The sequence below is a fragment of the Dipteris shenzhenensis genome, chromosome 16 (assembly GCF_047967505.1).
Source record: "Dipteris shenzhenensis isolate YYH24624 ecotype China chromosome 16, Dip_SZ_1.0, whole genome shotgun sequence".
NCBI lineage: Eukaryota > Viridiplantae > Streptophyta > Polypodiopsida > Gleicheniales > Dipteridaceae > Dipteris > Dipteris shenzhenensis.
Window position 1 is genome coordinate 13,343,233 of NC_141611.1, and position 22,342 is coordinate 13,365,574.

Below are 22,342 nucleotides of genomic sequence, written 5' to 3' on the forward strand. Positions count from 1 at the left end.
CAATTTCGCCTCCAACCAATAGGAAGCTTTGCATTTCTGGCTGTACACTGGGTTGAAGTTCTTTCAATGCTCTGTCCTAGCCAATGAAAACCTGCCAACTACAAGCTGTGTAGCTCTTTGCAGCTAGTCAGATGGCATTTTGCAGGGCTCCTTGCAGCTCCCAACAGCTCGTCAGATGCATTTAATGCTTAGAGCCAGTGGTTCACACGATTGAATTCCAGATGCAATGTGAGAGTTGCGCACCAGGTCTCCCGTGTGCACTAACTCGAAGTCACAAAGAACGGCGCATCGGTGTCATGGTTCGAACCCGAGAAATCTGGCGCACGGAGGCGTCCAGTGAAGCGTAGCGCCACGGCGTGGGCTTCAAACTGAGTAAGAGCTCAAGGGAGAGGCAAAATGCCCAGTGTGTGCCACAATGCCAATGTTGGCCAATGCTGGGCAAGTGTTTGGGCGGACGTTGTTTTTTGGTCAAAAGGTTGACTGTCTTCTCTGTCATCTCGTTATATATGCAGATCTAGCCATCGCTATAGCCACGAGTTCAAAGCTCTCATCGCCATAGCCACCACAGCTCAAAGCTCATCGCCATAGCCAACCAAGCTTCAGCTCCATGGCTCAGCTCGTCGAAACCCACCCCGCCATCCCCAGCACCGAGCGTGGCCGTGGTATCCTCGTCTCTGCTGACCCCAAATCCCCCTCCATCGTCTACTGCAACGGCCGCACCGTCTTCATCCGTCGCCTCGACACCCCCCTCCTCGTCGACGTCTACCGCGAGCATGCCTCCCCTGTCTCCGTGGCTCGCTTCTCCCCCAATGGGGAATGGGTCGCTTCCGGCGATGCCTCAGGGACTGTCCGAATTTGGGCCCGTGGAGGCCCGGATCACACATTGAAGTACGAATTCCGCGCACTTTCCGGCAGGATCGATGACCTTGATTGGTCCCCCGACGGCCAACGTATCGTGGTTTCTGGCGATGGGAAAGGCAAATCGATGGTCAGGGCGTTCATGTGAGGCTTTCGTTCGTACCTAGTAGTGCCTGGATTCCCGTCGTCTTTAAATCTGTCCCACCAGTAGGTTTAGGGGAACCTTGTGGCTTACGGATCACTCATTCTCATTTCCCTCTCTCGAGTTTTCATTTTGCAAAGCTAGCTATTCCGATGGGAGATTTTATTCCAGTGCTGAAACTTCATTTTGCATCGCCTGAAATCGCAGCGGAATACAGAAAGACATTTTCGGTTTGAGCATATTCACTGGATCCGTCTCTCTAAATCGTTATATTTTGGCATATTGCAGGTGGGATACAGGTACAAATGTAGGCGAGTTCGATGGGCATTCTAAGAGGGTGCTGAGCTGTACTTTTAGACCAGTAAGGCCTTTCCGTATTGCCACTTGCGGGGAGGATTTTTTGGTGAACTTTTATGAGGGGCCTCCTTTTCGGTTCAAGACATCTTACAGGCACGTTGCCTCTTGGGTATGGTGGGGCAAACTGTTGACCCGTCTTTCTGTAAATTTGTTACTTAAAAGTCTGTGGTTTTGTCGTGGAAATTTGTATTTGGGATAGGAAGATCGGAGTAGGTGTTTTAATTGGCTTGCCGATCGGCATGATCTATAACTCAAGATACACTTCCGCACGAATAGGACGCGTGGCTATGCTCTTGCAGTGTGTGTTAAACTCGTGCTTGCCCAGCAGTGATGACTGAGCTGTGAGTGAGAGAGAGAGAGAGAGAAGAGGGTGTACGAGTAGGAGGCAGGAGCAGAGAAAGTGCATTGCAGATATAATCAAGAAATGTTATGCAATGAAAGAGTTCTGCCATATGTAGCAGCAACGCACATTCCGCCTTGAATTTCAAATGTGCCACGTAAGACTTAAAACTTCTTCACTCCTAACTACACTGACCTTTAGGACCTCGATCTGGAATCTATGGGATGAGTGCATGGGAGAGATGGATTTGTAGGTACTCTAGAGCCTGAATGAAGCATCGCCACTGAGGTGGAGGAAGTGCTCTCTCTAGAGAGGCAGTTTGGTCACATGTGCACGCAAGGGTGCAAACCCAAGTCTTGTGAATGGGAGATTCGCCATAGGTCATCCTGGATGACTTGATACATCTCCTATTGTGTCAAATGCAAGAAGGGGGCATCTAGTGAGTAATGATGTGGAGGTAAATAATTGAGTGACATGCCCTGCATTTGAAATCATTTGGTGACCACTGGCTCAGGCTCCTTCTCTGTTTTGAATGTTTTACAAACCTGTTGCTGGCCATATCTGCAGTTGTCTGAGCTCCTTCTGATCCGCCCGTTTGCTGGCTCTGTTCGATCCCTCCAGCTCTGTACAGACTGCTGCAGCCCTCCATACTGGTCTGTACATAGGTGCCTGCAGGCCTGGTTTGCTTCTGGTCTTCCCCACACAGTTCCATCGGGCTCCACCTGCTCCAAAGCGCCATGCAGACTCCCAGATACATCCAGGCTGCCGTCGACTTGTTCCAGGCCACCTGACCTGCTCCAGACTGTGCCATACTGCTCCTGATTGCCACATGGCTGTTCCGTACAGGTTCTGTCCTCCAGGGAAGCTCCAACCTGCCAGGTACTTTACTGATACATGGCAGCCCATGTACTACCCATGTGGCAGCCTTGTTTCTTGTCTTTTGTTTGCATGGTTGCTGCCCATATGGCACCCCATGTGCTGTTCGTGTGGCAGCCTTGCTTCCACAGTTAGATCTGCCCATGTGGCAGGCTCACCTACTGCCCTCATGGCTCTTCAGCTACCCCGGTCCACCTCCACCATGTACTACCCATGTGGCAGCCTTGTTTCTTGTCTTTTGTTTGCATGGTTGCTGCCCATATGGCACCCCATGTGCTGTTCATGTGGCAGCCTTGCTTCCACAGTTAGATCTGCCCATGTGGCAGGCTCACCTACTGCCCACATGGCTCTTCAGCTACCCCGGTCCACCTCCACCATGCTCTCCTCATATGGGGGCTCACAGATGGAGAGGTGACCATCTAAACTCCAACAATGAGCTGATGCTCATGGGTGGCGAACAGAAGGGGCAGGAGGGTGAGCAGCAGAGGGGGGGAAGAAGGGAAGAGGGGGTGCCGACATTTCGAGCAGGGAATCTTATTCAGCAACACATTGCAAAGGGCATCACAATTGAATCTAGAAAGTGAAATCCAAACTTTTAGCTGAATGTAATACCTCTATGCTCTCCTGTACTTTCCCACATATGTTTGCACTGTGTCATTATTTGATGTTGCTGATGCTGACGGTTCCTGGATTCATCTAGGTATTTGCTGATGCGGACGGTTTCAAGTTTGATCAGATTTATGATTGCCTGAATTGTTTGAACACAAGGCTTAGGACCATACAACTGGAGTGCCAATTGCTGATGCTGTTCTTTACTGCAATTGTTCTTTTCTTTTGCAGAGATCATTCAAACTTTGTAAACTGTGTGCGCTTCTGTCCGGACGGTAGCAAGTTCATTTCGACAAGTTCAGACAAGAAGGCCATACTTTTTAATGGACAAACGGGTGAGAAAATTGGTGAACTGCTGGCAGAAAATGGTCATACTGGAAGCATTTATGCAGCTAGTTGGAGTCCAGATGGAAAGCAGGTTATATTTGTTTGTACTCATTTTCCTGCAAAATACATTTCTAGCTATCTGTGGCAAAGGTTTCACCAGAAGTTTCATTTGAATGCAATTTGAGTTGGTCCTTCAGGTCTTCACTTAAAATCTGAGTATGTGCTGTTGATAATACTTCAGTTGGTGCTCCTTCTGGCTGCAGGGTTACTACTTGCCTGTAGTATTGCTTTAGTAGGATCCTTTGAAAGTTTGTTCTACGTTTCCTTCAATACAATTAGGATCTCCTGTAGTCCTTATTTTGGATGTGGCACTTGAGTTCTTTGAATTCATTTTGCATGTCTTCGGTGTTGCCATCGATTATGTGGATATGATTACATCGATGTCCACGGAAGGTCGTGCAAATCCCATGCAGGACTTCAGGTTGAAGTCAACTGGAATTCATTGAAAAATATGTTTCGTTGCACCTTTTAGCATGCTTGTCATTCTTATAATCTTTCAAAGGACTATCTATCTATCTATCTATCTATATACATCTAAATAAATAAATAAGTAAAGAAAGAAAGAATTGTAATAAGTCTGTCTATCTATGTATATGTGCCCTGTCAGCTACGTTTTGTAAGAAAATATTGTATGGATCTTATTGTAAGAGCAATTAAATAGAAACAATCTTGACATGAGAAGAAATTGCTTGAATCATGACAACGTGGATGTTTGTTTAAGTTGCCTGCTCCTAGTCATCATTGTGATTGGGTCTACCCTGCATCTTGAGAGAATTTTGAGATGTGTGTTTTGAAGAGCTGCATGGACCATCCAGTTTGAAAAATTGTCTTCATTTTCTTCTGATTTTCTCTGCTCATACGTATGCTTTTGTGAAATTCTCTTGATCTACAACTGGCTCTTGGTGTTCATCTTCAGATAACTTTGGTTTTGAAGCAGTAGCCTTTATTTTACTTTCCTTTGGGTTTAAGTTGCATGCTATCATATAAATTTGGTAATGGGGAGCCTAGGATATAGGAATATTTACAAATAAGCTGGTACAAATGAGTGGATTTAATAGAGCTTTGGTATTGAATAGTCAGGGAAGCACTTCTTTTAAAGCCATTGTCGGGAGCCCATTCTTACTTCTAATGGGTGTCTTTCAGGTCCTTACTGTTTCAGCTGACAAAACTGCTAAGGTTTGGGATATACTGGAAAATGGCAGCGGAAAAGTAAACACCACATTTACCTTTGGTGAGAATGCTAGAGCAGAGGACATGCAAGTGGGTTGTTTATGGCTGAAGGAGTATCTCATCTCCATCTCTCTTGGTGGCATCATTAGCTTCTTATCCCGTTTGGATCCAGTCAGCCCACCAAGGATGCTGTCGGGACACATGAAAAATATCACAGCTGTTACTGTTTCAGTGAACGGGGAGGAGGCTGAAATCTTCTCAAGTAGTTATGATGGTGTGATTGTAAGATGGGTTTGTGGAGTTGGATACAGGAATCGATTGGAACGGAAGGATTCTGTTCATGTCAAGGCCCTTGTTGCTGCTGGTGGTGAACTTATTACTTGTGGACTGGACAACAAGGTATCGGCATGCTATTCAATGTCTATTAAAAACCTTTCTAGCTTCTGATAGTTTCCATAACCTTGGGTAGGTACAATATAACATTTCAGTATCAACACTTTCTAATGTTTGGATGTTCATTCATGGCCACTCTATTAATGATGCAATGCTTATGTGATAAGCTAACGAACGATATAACTTGCTTATACTTTGTATGTTGTTATATTCAGCTGAATGTGGCCTGACCTTGGACAGATCGGTTGACAGAAGTCCTTAAGAGAGATCCTTTAGTAGTTTGTTGTAATTGAATATGTAGAGTTTGTACTTAGCAGTTTGATTTTGTATGATGACTCTCACTCTCTCTTGCACCCTTCTCCAAGCTTACATAAGGCCCATTTCACAACCATCCAGGCAATAGCATTATAAAAGCACGTCCACTGGGCTACGTGTGGAGCAAAAAGCGTATTGGATGAACCATTGCAGGGACTATTGAAGTTAGGTGTTTGCGCATTTGGTGGCATGTTGAGGCCAGGCGAAATTCCTACTCCAAAGGGGGGACGGGTTGGGTGGGGGGACACTAACATGAACTTCTGGCAAGTTGCTAAGTCTGTTTGAGAGTCTCTAGGATCTAGGGGCTCTTGCTTTGATCGTGTGGATATAGAGATTATTCCTTCTGGGCTAGGGGTTTGGCTTGGTGGAGATGGCTCTTGCAGGCCCCATAATAGGTCATCGGTGTAGGTTTGTGTCAGTTTGGTATCAGAGTGCAGAGCGGGCTGGAGCAGGCTATGTTTGAGAGTCTCTAGGGTCTAGGGGCTCTTGCTTCGATTGTGTGGATATAGAGATTATTCCTTTCGGGCTAGGGGTTTGGCTTGGTGGAGATGGCTCTTGTAGGTCCCATAACAGGTCATCGGTGTAGGTTTGTGTTAGTTTGGTATCAGAGCGCAGAGCGGGCTGGAGCAGGCTAATGGTCAGAGCGCGCCTGGGTTTGTGTATGTGGGCGCACTTTGTTTGTGAGGATGTTTAGACATTGTTTGATTGCAAGTTGGCTAGGCTGGCGGCAAACATGTCGCACTCGAGAAGTTGGCTATAGTAATTTGCATTTGTTATTCAAAGTAGTCTCTGTGGGAACATCGATTTTCAGCTCAAGGTCTGCATAGGTCTCCTCCATCACACAACATCATTTATCTATAGTATCGATTCTAGTTGGCGTACCTTTCTCTACTTTCAGCTTTCAAATAGTGCTAATAGATTCAAGTAGTGCAGCTGAAGCTAATGGGAGGGTTGGATGATGGTCGATGAGATTATCTGGGCTGCAATTGGCTGGTTGACCTACTGCTAGTGATTGAGCGTGAGTAGACGTGTTGTGATAGAATGCGCTACAAATTGATACAAGGGGGGTTTGGTCATCCAATAAATTTTATAGTTGAAATGGCAATTTTAGTGATGTGTATCAATGAGAAACTAGTTGGAGCGGAGGTTGGGGGAAAAAGAAAAGGCACATTGGCTATTCGAAAACAACTAGCCTGTTTTTGGAGAACCCAACTCACTGTCTAGGGAATCTCTGGAGCAGGGTCTCACTGGGTTCAGGCTCCCAATCAGACAGGATGAGGAGCTACTAGACTCTTGAGTTCGCAGATGACACGGCCACAGCGAGTTGGAGAGTCAGGGGAGCCTTGGGTATCTATTGTAAGGCACCCGGTGCGCGGATCAATTGGACAAAATCCATAGGTTTCTTGACAGGCTCTAAGGAGACAGGAGATTCGAGAGTGGGGGCGCGACTTTGGCTTCCCTTGGATACCGCGGGGCTAGATAGTGAGATACCTCGGATGCCAGGTGGGTATTGATATTATAGTAGAGTAGCAGATTGCCCTGGTCCTCGAGAGTGTTTGGTGCAAGCTTATCTACTGGAGCTCGATCAAACTCTCCCTAGCGGGCCATGCCTTAGTGACAAACTAGGTCCTTCTTGCCACGGCCTGGTATATCGCCTCTTGCCGGTGTTTTCCAGAGGGTGCATTGGACAGCTCTGACGGTTGGTTCGGAACTTCCTTTGGGCAGGATCGGACGGCACAAGGAATGCTAGAGCTCGGGTCGCTTGGCAGATGGTGATCATGCAACAGGCATTGGGAGGCTTGGGTATCATTAATCCAGAGATGCAGAGCAAAGCCCTCTTGGGCAAGTTGGTTGTTTGCGGCCTCACCCGTGGCGCAGAGCCTTGGAAGCTTCTCTTACAGCGAGGGCTTCTCAGGAACACCCCACTAAGAGTAGCCCGATTTTTTTCGTGTAGGACCTGGAGGCCTACCCCAGGCACTCACTAAGAGTGACCTAGGGATGGATGGGAGTCCGGATGGGATTCATTGGCAGATGATCAGAGTGGTGGGAGGTTTGGGGAAGGAGTGGCACATTGATTCTTCCAGGATGTTAGTGTAGGATGCCCCCATATGGCGCCTTTGGCTTTGGGAGGTCAGGCCCTTGAGGGAGGTCCAGTGGGATCCGGAAGAGTGATTCTGGGCCTCCAAGAGCGGCCTTGCCGAGCAAGTGGACGAGGTGCACTTCTTCTTCTATCTTCTTCTATACCACACGAATTGGCAAGAGGCTTCAGATGGACTCTTTGATGTGGACCCCTTTGAGGGAGAGGCATTGGGTGGCCCAGAGAGTGCCCCAGGAGGTCCGTTCCAGGTTTTGGACGTGGTTATGGTCCAAGACGAGCTTCACTGGAAGCTCGCTTACACGAGCCCACTCTATATCTGATAGATCCGGCCCCCAACAAGGGCTGCCGTACATCCCTGCTGGACGGACCAAGGAGTCGAACGGCAATCCCTTGGTCCACAGATCCTGAAAGTGTGAGCGGAAGCACTGTCTCTCTAATCTAGCCAATGAAGCGTATCCCTTGCTTAGGCAGGCTTGCATCGCGGGTCTCATGGTAAACATAGGTCCAGAGAAGATAACCCCAAGGTATGTATAGGATGAAACAATCTCAACAGGTGACCTGTCAAACATGAACTGGTCCCGTCGCATAACGGCTTGAGATGTATTGAAGATCATGACCTTGGTTTTACCAAGGTTGACCTTCATCAACCTTCAAATCATGGGACTCAAAAGGACTGTAGTGCATCAAGGTGTCTTTGGAGGCCATCTGCTGATGAAGACAAAAGTGTTGAGAGAGAGGCACAAGAGAGCTGCAAGTGATCTCTGGAGAAAACTCTGCTACAACTGAGGAAAAACGTGGGAAACAACAGGCTGCTCGAGAGCTCGGAAGACACAGCTCAACAACCAGAAGAACGGGAGCACGAGGGAGTATATGAACTGCTCCATTACCCTGCTCCTCAAGTGATGCTGTGGGCTGGCTCTGCACCTTTGCCAGGCTCGACTCTCTGGTGGACTGAGCTGCTCCACAAGATGCACAACAGAACAGGGCTGGCTCTGCTCCTCTGCCAGGCCCTCCAGTGTGTGATGAATGAGGGCTGAGGGGGGCGCTATAAATAGCCCCCCACCCCTCCCTAGTCGGCTGCTAGAGGGCCGACCCCTGCTGGTAGGTGGGCCGACCACAGCACCTAGGGCTGGGCACACAGCCCTATATGAAGGGCACACCCCTCTATGACTAGGGGGGCCGACTCAGAAGGCCCTACAGGGGCCGACCAGGCTGCTACTCCCCTATATAAGGGCCTCGCCCCCTCCAGCATACAAAGGGGCTGCCTCTGGCCAACATGGCCTGGAGATAGGGCCGACCAAGCATCCTATAAGAGGGACTGCTGGGGCCTAGTCTCGTGCCCAAAACACCTGCCAGCCTTCTAGATCTATCCTCACGGGGGCAGGCACACCCACAACAAAAGCCCTCTACTCTGCCTATCCTAACCTCACACTGGGCGGGCACACCCACAAACACGGGCCCTCTCTCACTAAATGTGACATCAGGAGATGTTCACCTCCTACACTTTTTGGACAGCCATGCTGTGAAATTTTGAGGGCAAAATTCTATTGGAAGGGATGCCGGTGTTGAAGGGGCAATTTAGAGGACCTTTAGAGGCCTCTTAGGTGGGAAATGTGGAGGGACTATATAAGTCCCCATCCACCCCTATTTGTACACTTGATGTGACGTCTAATCCTATCTACTCCCACCTCCTTTCTCCTACGGGCTACCTACACTCTCTCTTCCAATCTCACTCTCTCTCTCTCTCCTCACCCCCTCTTCTCTCTCTTCCTCTCGCCCTACTCCCTTTCCCTCCTCTCTCTCTCTCTCTCTCTCTCTCTCTCTCTCTCTCTCCTCCTCCCTCTCCCCTATCCTCTTCCCCTTTTCTGCCATCTCTGGCTCTTCACCAAATCTGTCCCTGTCCGCTTCATTTGTAATGCTCAAAAACAGTGTTTCTAGGCACCCGAAATGGTTCGCCGTTTCTGTGCCGTTTTCGAAACCAAAAACAGCGTTTCGGACAGGCCTTTTTTGGGGGGGGGGGGGGGTTGTGCTTTTGCAGTGCCTCTGAAATTTATCCAAGGAAACGTATATATATAGAGCAGCAATGTAAGAGCTTGTAGACACCAATGCTCAGCTATAGAAGCAAAAATACCAGCACACACATACACCCGCCTCAACCACCGAGTTAGAAGTTAGAACCCCATCGGCGGGTAGGGCAGTTTTTGCTCTCCCTCTCCAGCCTCTCCTTTTGCTCTCCTCTCATCCTACAACCCCCCTCTCAGCCCCCTGAAGCTTTGTGAGGTAAGAATTCATGGAATCTCCCTCCTCCATATGTGTATGGGAAAGTTCTCGCTTCAGAAAGGATCTCCTTGCTCTCCTCTCTAGCATATCCTCCTTGCTCTCCTCAGCCGTGGCCCTCTCCTCTCCTCTCCTCCTTGCTCTCCTCTCCAACCTCTCCTTCTTGATCTCCTCTCCTCCTTGCTCTCCTCAGCTGTTGCCCTCTTCTCCTTGCTCTCCTCAGCCCTTGCCCTCTCCTCTCCTCCTTGTTGTCCTCTCAGGCCTTGTTGTATGATATATGTATTAATAATAATTACATATATAATATATATTTTGTTAACCTTAAAAATCGAAACTCCGTTTCCACCATTTCTTCTGGTGCCCGAAACTCCGAAACACCGTTTCTTGCTTGTTTCCATTTCTTTGTTTCCGAAACTCCTGGGAACTGTGCAGGCTTCATTGAACGTTGCATGGCTGAAATGGTAATTTCAGAATGCCATGTAGAAATGGAGGAGATTCCTAGGACTGAAGACCTTCAATTCCAGCTAGCAGGACCCTCTCATAGGTTAGAATCTGTTTTATTGTGTGTTTTTGTTTCTAAAAAGCTTAAGAATGCGCCTGATAATATCCTATCTAAAACCCCAACAACAGGGTATTGAGATTTTTCCAGAGTGGAATTAATAAAGATGAATAGCGGGTTGCTGAGCACAATGTTGTTGTTGTTTGACTAAGTGTCAATGCACAATGTTATGAGTTTCAAACCGGTGAAAAGACTCCACTTGAAAACTGGCCCACCTTGACTATGTCTATACATTTTGGATAGCGAATGGGAGTCCAACTGAGGTGTGGGACTTAAGGATCACACAGTTAGAGGTACACATTCAAGACTATGCGGAGAAGCTGGGTTTTGAAATGACAGACTTGTTTACGTAGATACAGCTCTCAGAATGGTGTGGCACTCGAAGAAAATCTTGTTGTTATTGGCAAAAGCACTGCTACAAAATTGAATTGGATGGTGTGTTGTATATTCTTTGAGTTGAGAAGGATCTTTCTCAATGTCCTTTGATGTCAACTATGGATGTTCGATCTAGGTGAGTTTTTTTTCCGTTGTTGTATATCTGTTGAAGCGTAAGTGGATGCACTAATAGTCTTTGGCTACCCTAGATGGGGAGATGGCCTCATTAGCCAATCGGATTCTCAGCGAGTTCTCTGATTGTTTTAAGATGAATTACCGTTCAAGTTACTTCTGCAAAGAAACGTTCAACTTATTCCTGGGGCATAAATTATCAATAGTCCCCTTTATATATTGAGTTTTATGGAAGAAGCTGAGGTGCACAGACAATTGGAAGAATACCTCAAGTTGCGCCATATGTAACCAAGTTTCTCACCTTTTGCTTCACCAGTGATGTTAAAGAAAAGGAAAGGCGATACTATTTGCTTGTATATTGACTATCGAGGATTGAACAACATTACTATGAAGCACCTGATATCCAATGGCAAGAATTGGTGGTCTATTGGATGCATTGCATGGTGTTGTGATCTTTAGTAAGATCGATCTTAAGTGCGATTATCTTGACATCAGAAATCGTGCTCAGGATGTGCACAAAAGTGCTGTTACAAGTAGATTTGGTTATTATGAGTTTTTGGTAATGCCTACCAATGCTCCACCTACATTCTTCATGTTGATGAATGATGTACTATACATGTATATCGGAAAAGTTTGTAGCACGTTTTATTGACAATATATTGGTTAACAACAAAATTATTATTGAGCATAGGGAACATCTAAGAAATATGTTCAATACCTTGAGACAAGCTAGTCTCTATGTGAATAAGAAGAAAGTTGTGCTATGCATGGTTAAGTTAGAATATTTGGGGTTCATTGTAACTTCTAATGGGGTTGAAATGGATCCGAAGAAGGTGGCTGCTATTCTAGTATAGCTAGTGCCTAAAATGTGACAGCTTTTCTTAGGAGTTGTTTACTTTTATACAAGACATACGAGAGCATATTTTGATATTGTCTCTTACCATTGAGGGAGTTGACCTCAGATAAAGTGTTGTATGTTTGGGGAAAGAATCAACAAGAAAGTTTTGATGTAGTAAAGAGAGCAATTGCTCAAGGACTTGTGTTAAGACTTAATACTTATTGATCCTTGGAAACTGTTTTTCCTAGAAATTGAAGCAATTGGTATTGTTACAAGAGAGGAGGCTCACCTTTGAAGGTAATAATTTTCTCCCTCTTAGAAGAATTTGCCAACTCATGAACAAGAGTTGTATGTTGTGATTCATGCTTTGAAAGGGTGGAGACATTATTTGTATGGTGCAGGATTTTATGTTGATGTCGATCATGGTACATGTGGTATTTTTGTAAACAAGGAATTGAAGTGTACTTGGAAATGGATAATGTGAGATTACAAGAGATGACCAATATAAGGACCAAAGTTAACCTAGGACTAAAATGTCCCAAGTGTACTAGGTGTCCCAATAGGACTAGTGTCCTAACTAGCCTACATGGTCATCTCAGGGCTAAGTGTCAATAATATATAGGTTAACTAGGAGTAAGCATGAAAGGAGGCTTGGAGTTTAAATCCCTGATGCATCATGATAAGTGAGATAGCAACTCTATACGTATTGCTAACCATATCTTTTAATCACAAAATACTCTACTGAGTGAGATATGACCTTGAAAGGTCATTAAGGCTCAATGTATAACATAATGATAAGGAAGTTATTGGCGTTGTCGTTCTTATCTTGTTAGTACTCTCTATATGGCCTTGGCTCCACGCATTGCTGATGCATCGTGATAAGTGAGATAGTAACTCTGTACGTATTGCTAACCCTATCTTGTAATCACAAAATACTCTACTGAGTGAGATATGACCTTGAAAGGTCATTAAGGCTCAATGTATAACATAACGATAAGGAAGTTATTGGCGTTGTCGTTCTTATCTTGTTGTACTCTCTATATGACCTTGGCTCGCGCATTATACGATTTTAGGGAATTATAGATTTGGCAATACTTAATCTTGTATTAGATTTCAGCTTCTAGAATCTTAAGTTGGGCTTATTATGCTTATTATCTGCCCCCCTCTAGGTATCTTTTGTGTGCAAGCATCTATTGAGTCCGTTTATTTGTATACCATTCTCTTGGCATTTGCTCATACTTGTGCTCACTATGTATTTCGAACTACACAAGGAGGGCTCTCAAAAAATGAATTGGTGCAATGCATAATGGGTTCATCTGAAGCTTTGCCAATGAAATTTTGTGAAGACGAGATGCATTTGCTGTTCCAACATGGATGAAGAAAGTTTGGCTTTCTATTTCAGGCAGCCAAATAGACCTAGATGTCAAAAGGCCTTTGTCTGCTGTTATTGATGACCTTAGAGCCTTGCTGGCATACATGGCAATATTTACTGGCTTTATTCTCATTGTCTATTCCCACGGTACTCATCTTTTCTTCCTGGAATTCTTGATTCTGACTGAATTCCTAGTTCTTCTCTTAGAAAGAATCTCCCTCCAAAAATGACTGTACATAGGCTGATTTATCATATGTGCACAGCCGCGTTTCGGTGCTTTAAGCAACGATTTTTATTGTTGTATAGTCCTCTCATCTTTGATTTTCTTGCTTATAATAATAAAGATTGAGTTTGATTCTGGCTTAATGACAAGCTCCATGGCTAATTCTATTTACATCCATGGCTTATGTAGGTGCGAAGAAGCCCTTTGCCAGGAGATCATTATGTAGATGCAGAGGTTATAGATTTGAAATCTCACCCAAAGGATTTCGATGTAGCTTTGGCTTCTCCAGAGCTTATTATTTTGACCACAGAAGCTGGAGTCGTTCTCCTTCGAGGGTCTGTTATTTTGTCGACAAATAATTTGGGGTTCACTGCAACAGCCTCTGCAGTTTCACCTGATGGAACAGAAGCTGTTGTAGGGAGCCAGGATGGAAAGCTGTACATTTTTTCAATAAAAGGTGATACTCTAGTGCAGCAGACAATCCTTGAGAAGCATCGTGGTGCTATCACAGCTATACGATTCTCTCCTGATGGAGCAATGTTTGCTTCGGGAGATGCAAATCGAGAGGCTGTGGTTTGGGATCGTATTTCGCATGAAGTAAGTCTTATGTTTCAGCTACTGTAGTTGCCAGCCTTATAAAAAGGATATGCTTCTGGAAGCTGAAGGTGTCCCCTGGTTTTCTTCTGTGTTTGCTGTGTTTGTACAGATAAAGCTGAAAAATATGCTGTATCACATGGCACGAATCACGTGTCTGTCTTGGTCATCAGACAATTTAAAGGTGGCAACAGGGTCAGTGGACACCAACATCATTGTATATGATATCAGGAAACCTGCTTCAGGTCGGATCACAATTAAAGGTGCTCATCTGGGTGGAATAAGTGGCTTGGCGTTCAAAGACTCGGTTACATTGGTGAGTGGAGGAGATGATGCTTGTGTACGAGTGTGGAGACTTCTATAATTTGTAAATTTGTGATCTGAAGGGTGCCATCGGTTTATATATGTACCTTGTGACTGGATCCAGAGTCTTCTCAGCAGTCTTGGTTGCGGTAACCTTATGGCCTATCATTTATTTTGAATTTGTCCATACCAGTTTTTTGTATATTACATATGTTTTTCTCTACAGCGAGGTGTGGAGTTCAACTTTAAAAAAAAAACTATTTTATGCATTATTTCACACTTCTCTACTAATTATGTATTATTTCACACTTTTCTTGTTTCCACAAGGGTGTTTTTTGTTTTTTGGGGGATTGGTTGGAGGGGGGGGGATTCTGAGTCTTAACCCACTGTTGTAGATGTCGAGGGGTAGAGGCCCTTGATCTTTCCTTCTAGCAGAGTGGAATCGACATTCACTTCACTGAGGAGCAGATAAGGGAAATTCAAGGAGTTGACATGCATAATCCAGCTCGCAAAAGATCAATCAAAAAGATAGGCCAAGATGCTTTTCCAACACACCATGCCTTGGACAAGGTGATAAACTCTATTGGGTACCCAACAATGTGGGCAAACGTACATGTAGGTGCAACAAGGGAGTTGGTCTCTCCCATCACCTTGAGGTGCTTATGCCAATCGGGCAATCATGGTGTAGAGAAATAAAGCACCTAATCGAAAAGGCAAAGCAAATCTAAGCTATTGTGATAGAGCATCAGACAATGCTCTTGAATACAATTGCAAAGATGGGGTTGCCAACCATAGACTGAGAGGGGATGGAGCACATGCTACAAAGTGGTAAATGAAGATGTATTGAGTCATGGAGGTAGAGGCAACCCAGGGAATGGACCTATTGTAACTAATGTGCAAGCGCACCAATGCTAAGGTGGAACAAAAGTACCAAGCAATGAATCATGTCCCAAACAAGGGAGAGAGAGTGGTATGGGTATAACATTACCAACACCGGGGGGTAATGTTGAGCAATGAATCATGTCCCAAACAAGGGAGATAGTAGTGGTATGGATATAACATTACCAACACTTGGGGGTAATGTTGAGCCCCCAAATGAGCTTAACTCAATGAAGGACTCAATGAAAGGGAAGGCCAAGGAGAAGCAACGAACTGAGCCATGGACAAAAGTTTGAGTCGAATAAACCGACCTATAGTAAGATAAGTGTTGGCAGTAGCAAAAGCAATTGTACATGTTTCATGGGCAAGTGTCCAGATAGGATGGATGGGTGGGTCGGACAAAGACAAAGGAATGGGTGGGTCGAGTGCGGCAACGCACTACATCTCATAGATGAATGAGCAATTAAGGCACATTTCTTCTCCAAATTCAATCTATTTCAAATGGTAATATGTATGTATTGTATGAACTCACATTTGTCATTGTACTCTTTACAAAAGATCAATTGTCATGGGGAATTATGGGCATGAAGAATCCATATAGGATGAGCAATCAATTCCTTTAGGCCATTTGGCAATAGGTATATCTTCGGAGCCTTGAGCGTGAGCAACTTGCATGCACGTCCTATTGAAATGAATCAAAGTGTTTGGCACAATTCATATCCACTAGAATTGGGCTCAAATTGAGAGTCATCTTAATGGTACTAGAGTAAATCTTCATCACCACAAGAATTGGAGTAAAATGGAAGGGCTTTTGTCATGAGGGGTATCTTCCTTTGCAATTCATGTTCTTCTTACTTCCTTTAAGAGAAGAAAGCTTTAAACTTTATAGTATTTTAAAAGGTTATGGTGGACCAATTGAGTAGTCCATATTCTTTGCATAGAAGAGATCTCATAGTAGAGAAAGAAGAAAGTAATTATGAAACATTCATGAATAAGGAGAAAGATAAGGAAACGTGAAGTGCTAAAGCTGGTGTTGAGGAACCATCTCAACGTCTGTGTGCAATATTGTTGAATATGCACTAACGCTAAAAGGATGGTTAAAAGGCAAATAGCGACCAATCCTATCTGTAAACCCAAACCTAAAGGTTAGGAAAAGGTATATATATTCAGGTTTTTAACTCATAGTGTATAACTAGTTAGTCACCTGTCCTAGATGTGCCCTCTCTCCTCCATTTGCACTCTCTCCTCTCCTCCCTCCTACCCAAATCATGGGATCTGTGGAGGCTCAAAGCAAATGAAGCTAAACAATTCCATAATCACAACTAAAGATGGATAACAAGAGAATGGCAAATTGAAGTAGTAGTGCTCAATGAACACAAAAGTTTTTCCCATACTCGACTCGGAGGTACCTTAGGGTCATCCTGGGTGGAAGCACGTTTGGAAGTAGAGGAGGTGGCGAGAGTGGCTGTCTCCTCATCGGAGCTGTCTTGGATAAGCACTTGGTCAAAGCCATCACCTAGCCTTATGGCCTTCTTGGACCGAGTTAGGGGATGTTGAGGGATCTCGGGGCCAAGTGATAGGGACCCTTTATCTATTCTTGCCAGTTTCCTCATTGCCTTGCCTAATGCCTTGGCTTGCATCCTTGTGATGACTTTTAGGGGCACTGCGGCCACCTGGCCTTGTTCGATGCTAAGCAGGTTAAGGTTGGTGCTCTTTGGCAAGATGATCGGGGTTGTCGGTCTTCTCACGAGACAGTCCTAGAATAGAGGCTCGGTCCCACACCTTGCACACAAGGATGTGGGGCTTGTCGTGGGTGGAGTGGCGGGGGTACGATTCCGCACCTGGTCATGTACCCACAAGAACCCATCATGCAAACCAGACTCCAAGGAGACCCGCTTGGAATGCAACCTATGGCTTGTGTAAATGTTGCGTGTGTGTGTGGCTGTGTGTGTGTGTGTGTGTGTGTGAGAGAGAGAGAGAGAGAGAGAGAGAACCCAACCCACACGTTGAAGGTTTCACATCCTAAGAAACTTGAATAGAACCCATGCACGTTAATTTCAATTAAAGACACAAATTCTTAGCTTCATTGAACTGTCCTCCCTCTCCTTTTTAACCCTCTCCTCCTCTTTGGAACTAATGTAAAAGGATTTTCCATACTGTATGATTTTATATATATTTGTCCTTATGATTTTCACAACTCCCACTAAAAAGGTACCCATGAAATTATGAATATTTGTAGCAGCATTGGAAGTTCTTGAGTAGGTCTTGTTGAAAAGGGAAGATAAAACTGTGATGTTAAAGCTTGAATGACGCATTGGGAGTACATCATGATATAGCTTCTCTTGGAAGCATCTTTTTCCACAATCAACTCCTTGATTCTAGATTTGGCATTCATTCATGGCAGTTAACCAACCAAAACCATAGATTGAATCGAGCTCTAGCTACCACTGGCCTCCCATTGGACCTTTTCTACCACATCAATCTTCTCGTTGCATGAAAAATCCATGCTCCATTGCTGCCAAGCTCATGCTTCCTAGAGCATATACCTCTAATAGCTCATTGTAGCACGTGCCATGTGCAAGCACATTTCTCGAGCAACCATCACCGGCTTACCCTCTATTGTGCCACTAAATCGTGCCGATAGCACCCACCCCATTGAATTTGGCATACTGTTGGCCTGTAGCTCCATCTAGCACATCGTCGACGATGCCTTTTGTGTTATGCCCACTGCACATGCCTGTTGCTTTGCTGCCGCATTTGTGGCCAATCGTCCAAGGCTATAGCTCCCTCCTAGTGTTCCCATAGCCTACAGCTTATGCACGGGTCCTTTGCAAAAATTTCCACGTTGGCATCTACTATAGCTTCTAGTAGGATTCAACGTACATGTGGAAAACCATATCACCATGCTTGCCATGTTCGACATAGGTGAGGGATTTCACTTATGCCTCAAGAATAAGAGATTTACCCTAGGTGTCCACATGCTAGCGTTGGAGTTTGACGAGATGGTGAGTGTATGCTACCCCAACTGCCTATTGAGACTCATGGAGATTGCTAACTTCTTGTTTCAGCTACTCGATCCTTTCTTTGAGCTTTGATGGCTTTCTAGGTGGCACTGGCTAATGTGCTACACAGATAAGCCATGGTCTGTCGAAGCCCTTCAATCTCGTCTGCCTACAAGAAGTTAGAGTGGTTTTGGGTGCATTGCCAAAGTTATCCGTAAATCAGGGGTGGTTGGGAGGTGAACCACAAGGCCTTCAAAAGGACAATGCATGGGCTGGTTTGGCTAGAAGGTGATGGCTAATGTGGATTGAACCTCTGTGTTAGAATTTTTCCACTTAGATGTGAAAGAGTTCATCAGACTTGTTAGTAGTGCCTTGCATTTGAAAACCATGGCAAGGTAGCTACTGAAATTCTGACATGCAAGTGGAGTGTCAAAATCAACACTCCAATATAAACTTTCTTGATGAAGAGAGTTGGCCCTTGGATTGGGGGGGGGGGCATTTAATGCGGGAAAGAACCTGCTTCCAATCAAGGATCAGAGCAGTAGCAAAAGGACACCCTGGAATCTTCCCCATAAACTTGCCAAGGAGTACGTCCCATATGTCCACATCCCATTTACCATAAGCAGGTGTCACCATAGTCCTAGACATGTAAGCAAGCATCTGGGTCCATGGCTGTTCCTGCTGTGAGAAGGCCAACAACAGTGACATTTTATGAGACAATGCATGTAGGTGCAAGTTGAGCACATTCAATCCACCACTCTTCCGAGGAGAACATACATATTTCATTTTTAGTAATCGGAGAGCCTTCCTGGAGGACTTGGTTTTCCAAAGCAACTCCATTGCTTGTGACATGTATGCTGATATCTCCTGAGAAGTCCAATGCAACGAAGGCAAAAAGAATTGAACATAGGCCATGACAATAGATTGCACTATTCTGAGACGAACATGAAGTGGCCAAGTGGCTATTTTCCAATAGTGCAACTTATCATAAAGTTTGTCAAACACCCATTGAAGTTGTTGCTTCCTGGTAACCATCCATCCGATAGGATATCCCAGATGTCTGACCACTGCATGAGAATCCAATATCTCACCTGGCCAAAGAATTGCATGCCAATCAGTTTTTTAAAGGGCTATCAATTTTGATTTCTCAAAATTGACATGTAGACCTGCTGCCATTCCATACAGAGATAAAGAATCCATGAGAAGTTGCAACTCTTGTTGAGTGTTGTGTAGCATGAAAAAAGAGTCATCTGCATATGCCTGTGCTGCAAAAGTTTTTTGTCATGGTATTTGCAGTCCTTGCAGTCTCCCCTGAGTAGTAAGATGATCCAAATAGAGGAGCAGAGGATGGGTGGCAATGGCATAAAGTAAAGCACTAAGGGGACATCCCTGTTTGACCAATTTGCCCAAATTCCATGGCTGAGATAAACGATTACCCAAAATGCATTGAGCAGACGAATCAATGTACAGCTAATAAATTGCATGTACTACCTTGGTCCCAAAACCCATCCGTGTCATTGTCTGTGCAATAAAATCCCATTGAACAGTATCAAAAGCTTTTGCTATATCCACCTATAGAATGAGGATATCTTGCTCTGTGTACTTGGTATACTTTATGGCTATCATAGCATTTGCAATGTTATCATAGATTTGCCTTCTGCACAAATCCATACTGATGTGGATGGACACCATCATGTAATATATTATGCTGTCTATGAACCAACATTTTGGAGATTAATTCATAAATGATAGGCATAAGAGTAATTGGCCTCCAATCTGTCAGATGTTCACACAAAAGCCTCTTAGGGATGAGCTTGACAATTCCATGCTTCCAAGAAGCAGGCATATGCCGGTTGTCCCAAGCTGCATTAATCATGGCAAGGAGCACATGTTTGAGATCATCTTAGAAAGCCAAAGAAAATTCTACTGTGAGCCCATCCCATCCAGGAGATTTCCCTTTGCCAAGATGAAGCAATGCATCATGAAGTTCTTGAGCAAAAAATTGCTGCTCCAGAGGAAGTGCATGGTCCATTGTCAGGATTGGCTGTACCTGATTCAGTAGGACTTCCCTGGCATCCATGATTGATTGAGTGGGGGTAGCAAGGGGAGCAAACATCCTTTGAAAATGGTCAAAGCACTCTTGATCAAGTTCAGAGAGAGATTGTGTTCAAGTTCCATCTAATCTTCTCACTCTGAGACAGGAACTCTTCGGCCTGTGTGCATGCAAACCTTGAAAAAAGGATTTAGAAGAACATCCTTTGTCTAACAAAGGCTTCATTCTTGCACGCACTTGCCACTTATTGAGATTTCTTTGATCATTCTCGCGGAGCAGGAACTGAAAATGTAGCATAGAATCTTTTTGGGTGTCAGTCAGAGGCTGAACATGAGAAAGCTCTGTAAGGCGTTGCAATTGTTGTTTGGCATAGTGCACCTGCCTTCTCCAATCAGCCATGAAATTTTTGCCATAATCGTGAATAACATGCTAAACATGGTACACAAAGCCTTCCCATGCATAAGACATATCATGAGAAGCATGCGCCTGGAGAGGAGCAATGGCATGGTGGATCATATTCTTAAATAGAGCATGCTGAAAATATGCTGCATTAATATGTTTGAGACGGATGGTCTGTGCAGGCAGATCATCTGTGGACAGACCAAAGCTTAGAGTCATCCACAACGGAGCATGATCTGAGAGTGACAATGAATGATCCAGAGTGAGTTTGAGAGTAAATTCGAAAAACTGTTGGGCATTGAATAAATACCATCTGTCCAACCTGGCCCAATAATTGTGCAAAGCATTGTGATGATAAGTGTAGCCAGGCATAGCATGCTCCAAAGTTAACCATAAATCCTCTGCTTTAGTCTCTGCCATAAGGTGAGCCCACTGCCTCTTTTCTATCTTGAGCATATGTGATTTGCCTATGGTATTATCCCTGGGCAAGGGGGCATTATTAAAATCTCCTCCAAGAAAGGCAACCGACCTCCATGGATAGGATGCAATAGATTCCCACATGGCAGCCCTTATTGTAGAAGACTGAGAGGCATATACACCTGCAAATTCATAGATTTCTCCTTGGATACATGTCTGTACAACCATCCATTGGCCAAGAGGATCATTGAAGGCAAGCATAGGCTGTAAATCATGGCAGATCAACATGCAAATGCCTGAGAAATCCTTAGTACCTGCATAAAAGATATCATAGCCCCCAAAAAAACTAGCGTGACCAGCCATGGAATGTTGATTATGCTCTTGCAAGCAGAGAACTTCTGGCTGCCTAGTCAATACATAATTCCAAAGCAGCCTCCACTTAGAAGGATTGCAGAGGCCTTGTACATTGAAAGTAACATAAGTAATAGTATGAAACATAGGAGTATATACAAGAATTAGAAACCTAGAATATACAGACATAAAAGTCTATGCATCTGCCATCATAGGCTGCAACCCTTCTTTTTCAATGTGAAAGGCCAATGCATCTTCTGACTCACAGAGTGGAATATTTTTTTAAAGGATTGCAGCCCAGTTTTGAAGTATTGGGGAGGGGGCTGAAGTGGAGGCTTGACCAGGGATAGGGGCTGCCGCATCCCAGTGTCGAGACTGAAGGGGCCTCTGCCTCAAAACTTTCTTGGGCTATTGGAAATTATCATTATCAATATCCTTGGCTTTCTCCTTGCCTTTATCTTTCCCTCTTGCTATTGCAGGCATCTATGCAACCAATTTACCATTCTTGGCAACATTCTTATCCATGTTCTTCAGTGGAGGATTATCTTGCTTTTGAGCGGGCTGATTCTGTGAAGGGGGAATGGCAGTAGGTGGGGGAGGATGCAATACAATAGGGCACTCAGAAGCCACATGGCCAAACTTGCGGCATGAAAAGCAAGCACCCGCAAAGATCCCCCATTTCAGTTCAAAATATTTCTGTCCCATTGGCAGTCCTTCAACCTCTATTGCAATGGAGGGAAGGGTGGGGATATCTGTGTCCCACAATACACAAAACCTGTTTCGATTTCGTGCAGGACGGGGTGGGGGCAAATCACTTGGCCCAAGGCTGCTGCCAGTGCAGGCAGTTCATGTCTCATGTAGTCTGGAAAATTGACCACCTCCACCTAGACTGGACAATGGTGTCGAACAAGGCTCTGATAATCTTTGTTTGGTGACCATGGCATGGCACGAACCATCTGTCTACCATAAAACAGAGGGGACAACTCAAGCAATCTCTGCTTTTGCACAACATCTGTCAGGTGT

The 22,342-nt window shown here is 44.8% G+C and overlaps 1 protein-coding gene across 1 annotated transcript; it reads left to right on the plus strand.

The window, feature by feature from the left end:
* The first annotated feature begins 445 nt into the window (after positions 1 to 445).
* On the plus strand, positions 446 to 14,450 carry LOC147892580 (actin-interacting protein 1-2-like). Its single transcript, XM_087387617.1, has 6 exons — positions 446 to 1,002; positions 1,289 to 1,450; positions 3,414 to 3,600; positions 4,713 to 5,138; positions 13,511 to 13,918; positions 14,028 to 14,450. The coding sequence occupies exons 1-6, from the start codon at positions 608 to 610 to the stop codon at positions 14,277 to 14,279; spliced, it is 1,830 nt and encodes a 609-aa protein (XP_087243743.1). The 5' UTR covers positions 446 to 607; the 3' UTR covers positions 14,280 to 14,450.
* Positions 14,451 to 22,342: the final 7,892 nt, after the last annotated feature.

Excerpts from the sequence above, each read along its gene's own strand:
- LOC147892580 (XM_087387617.1), top strand. The coding sequence starts at position 608 with ATGGCTCAGCTCGTCGAAACCCACCCCGCCATCCCCAGCACCGAGCGT. Across the intron at positions 1,451-3,413 it reads CGGTTCAAGACATCTTACAG|AGATCATTCAAACTTTGTAA; the intron begins GCACGTTGCCTC and ends TTTCTTTTGCAG. Across the intron at positions 5,139-13,510 it reads CTTGTGGACTGGACAACAAG|GTGCGAAGAAGCCCTTTGCC; the intron begins GTATCGGCATGC and ends TGGCTTATGTAG.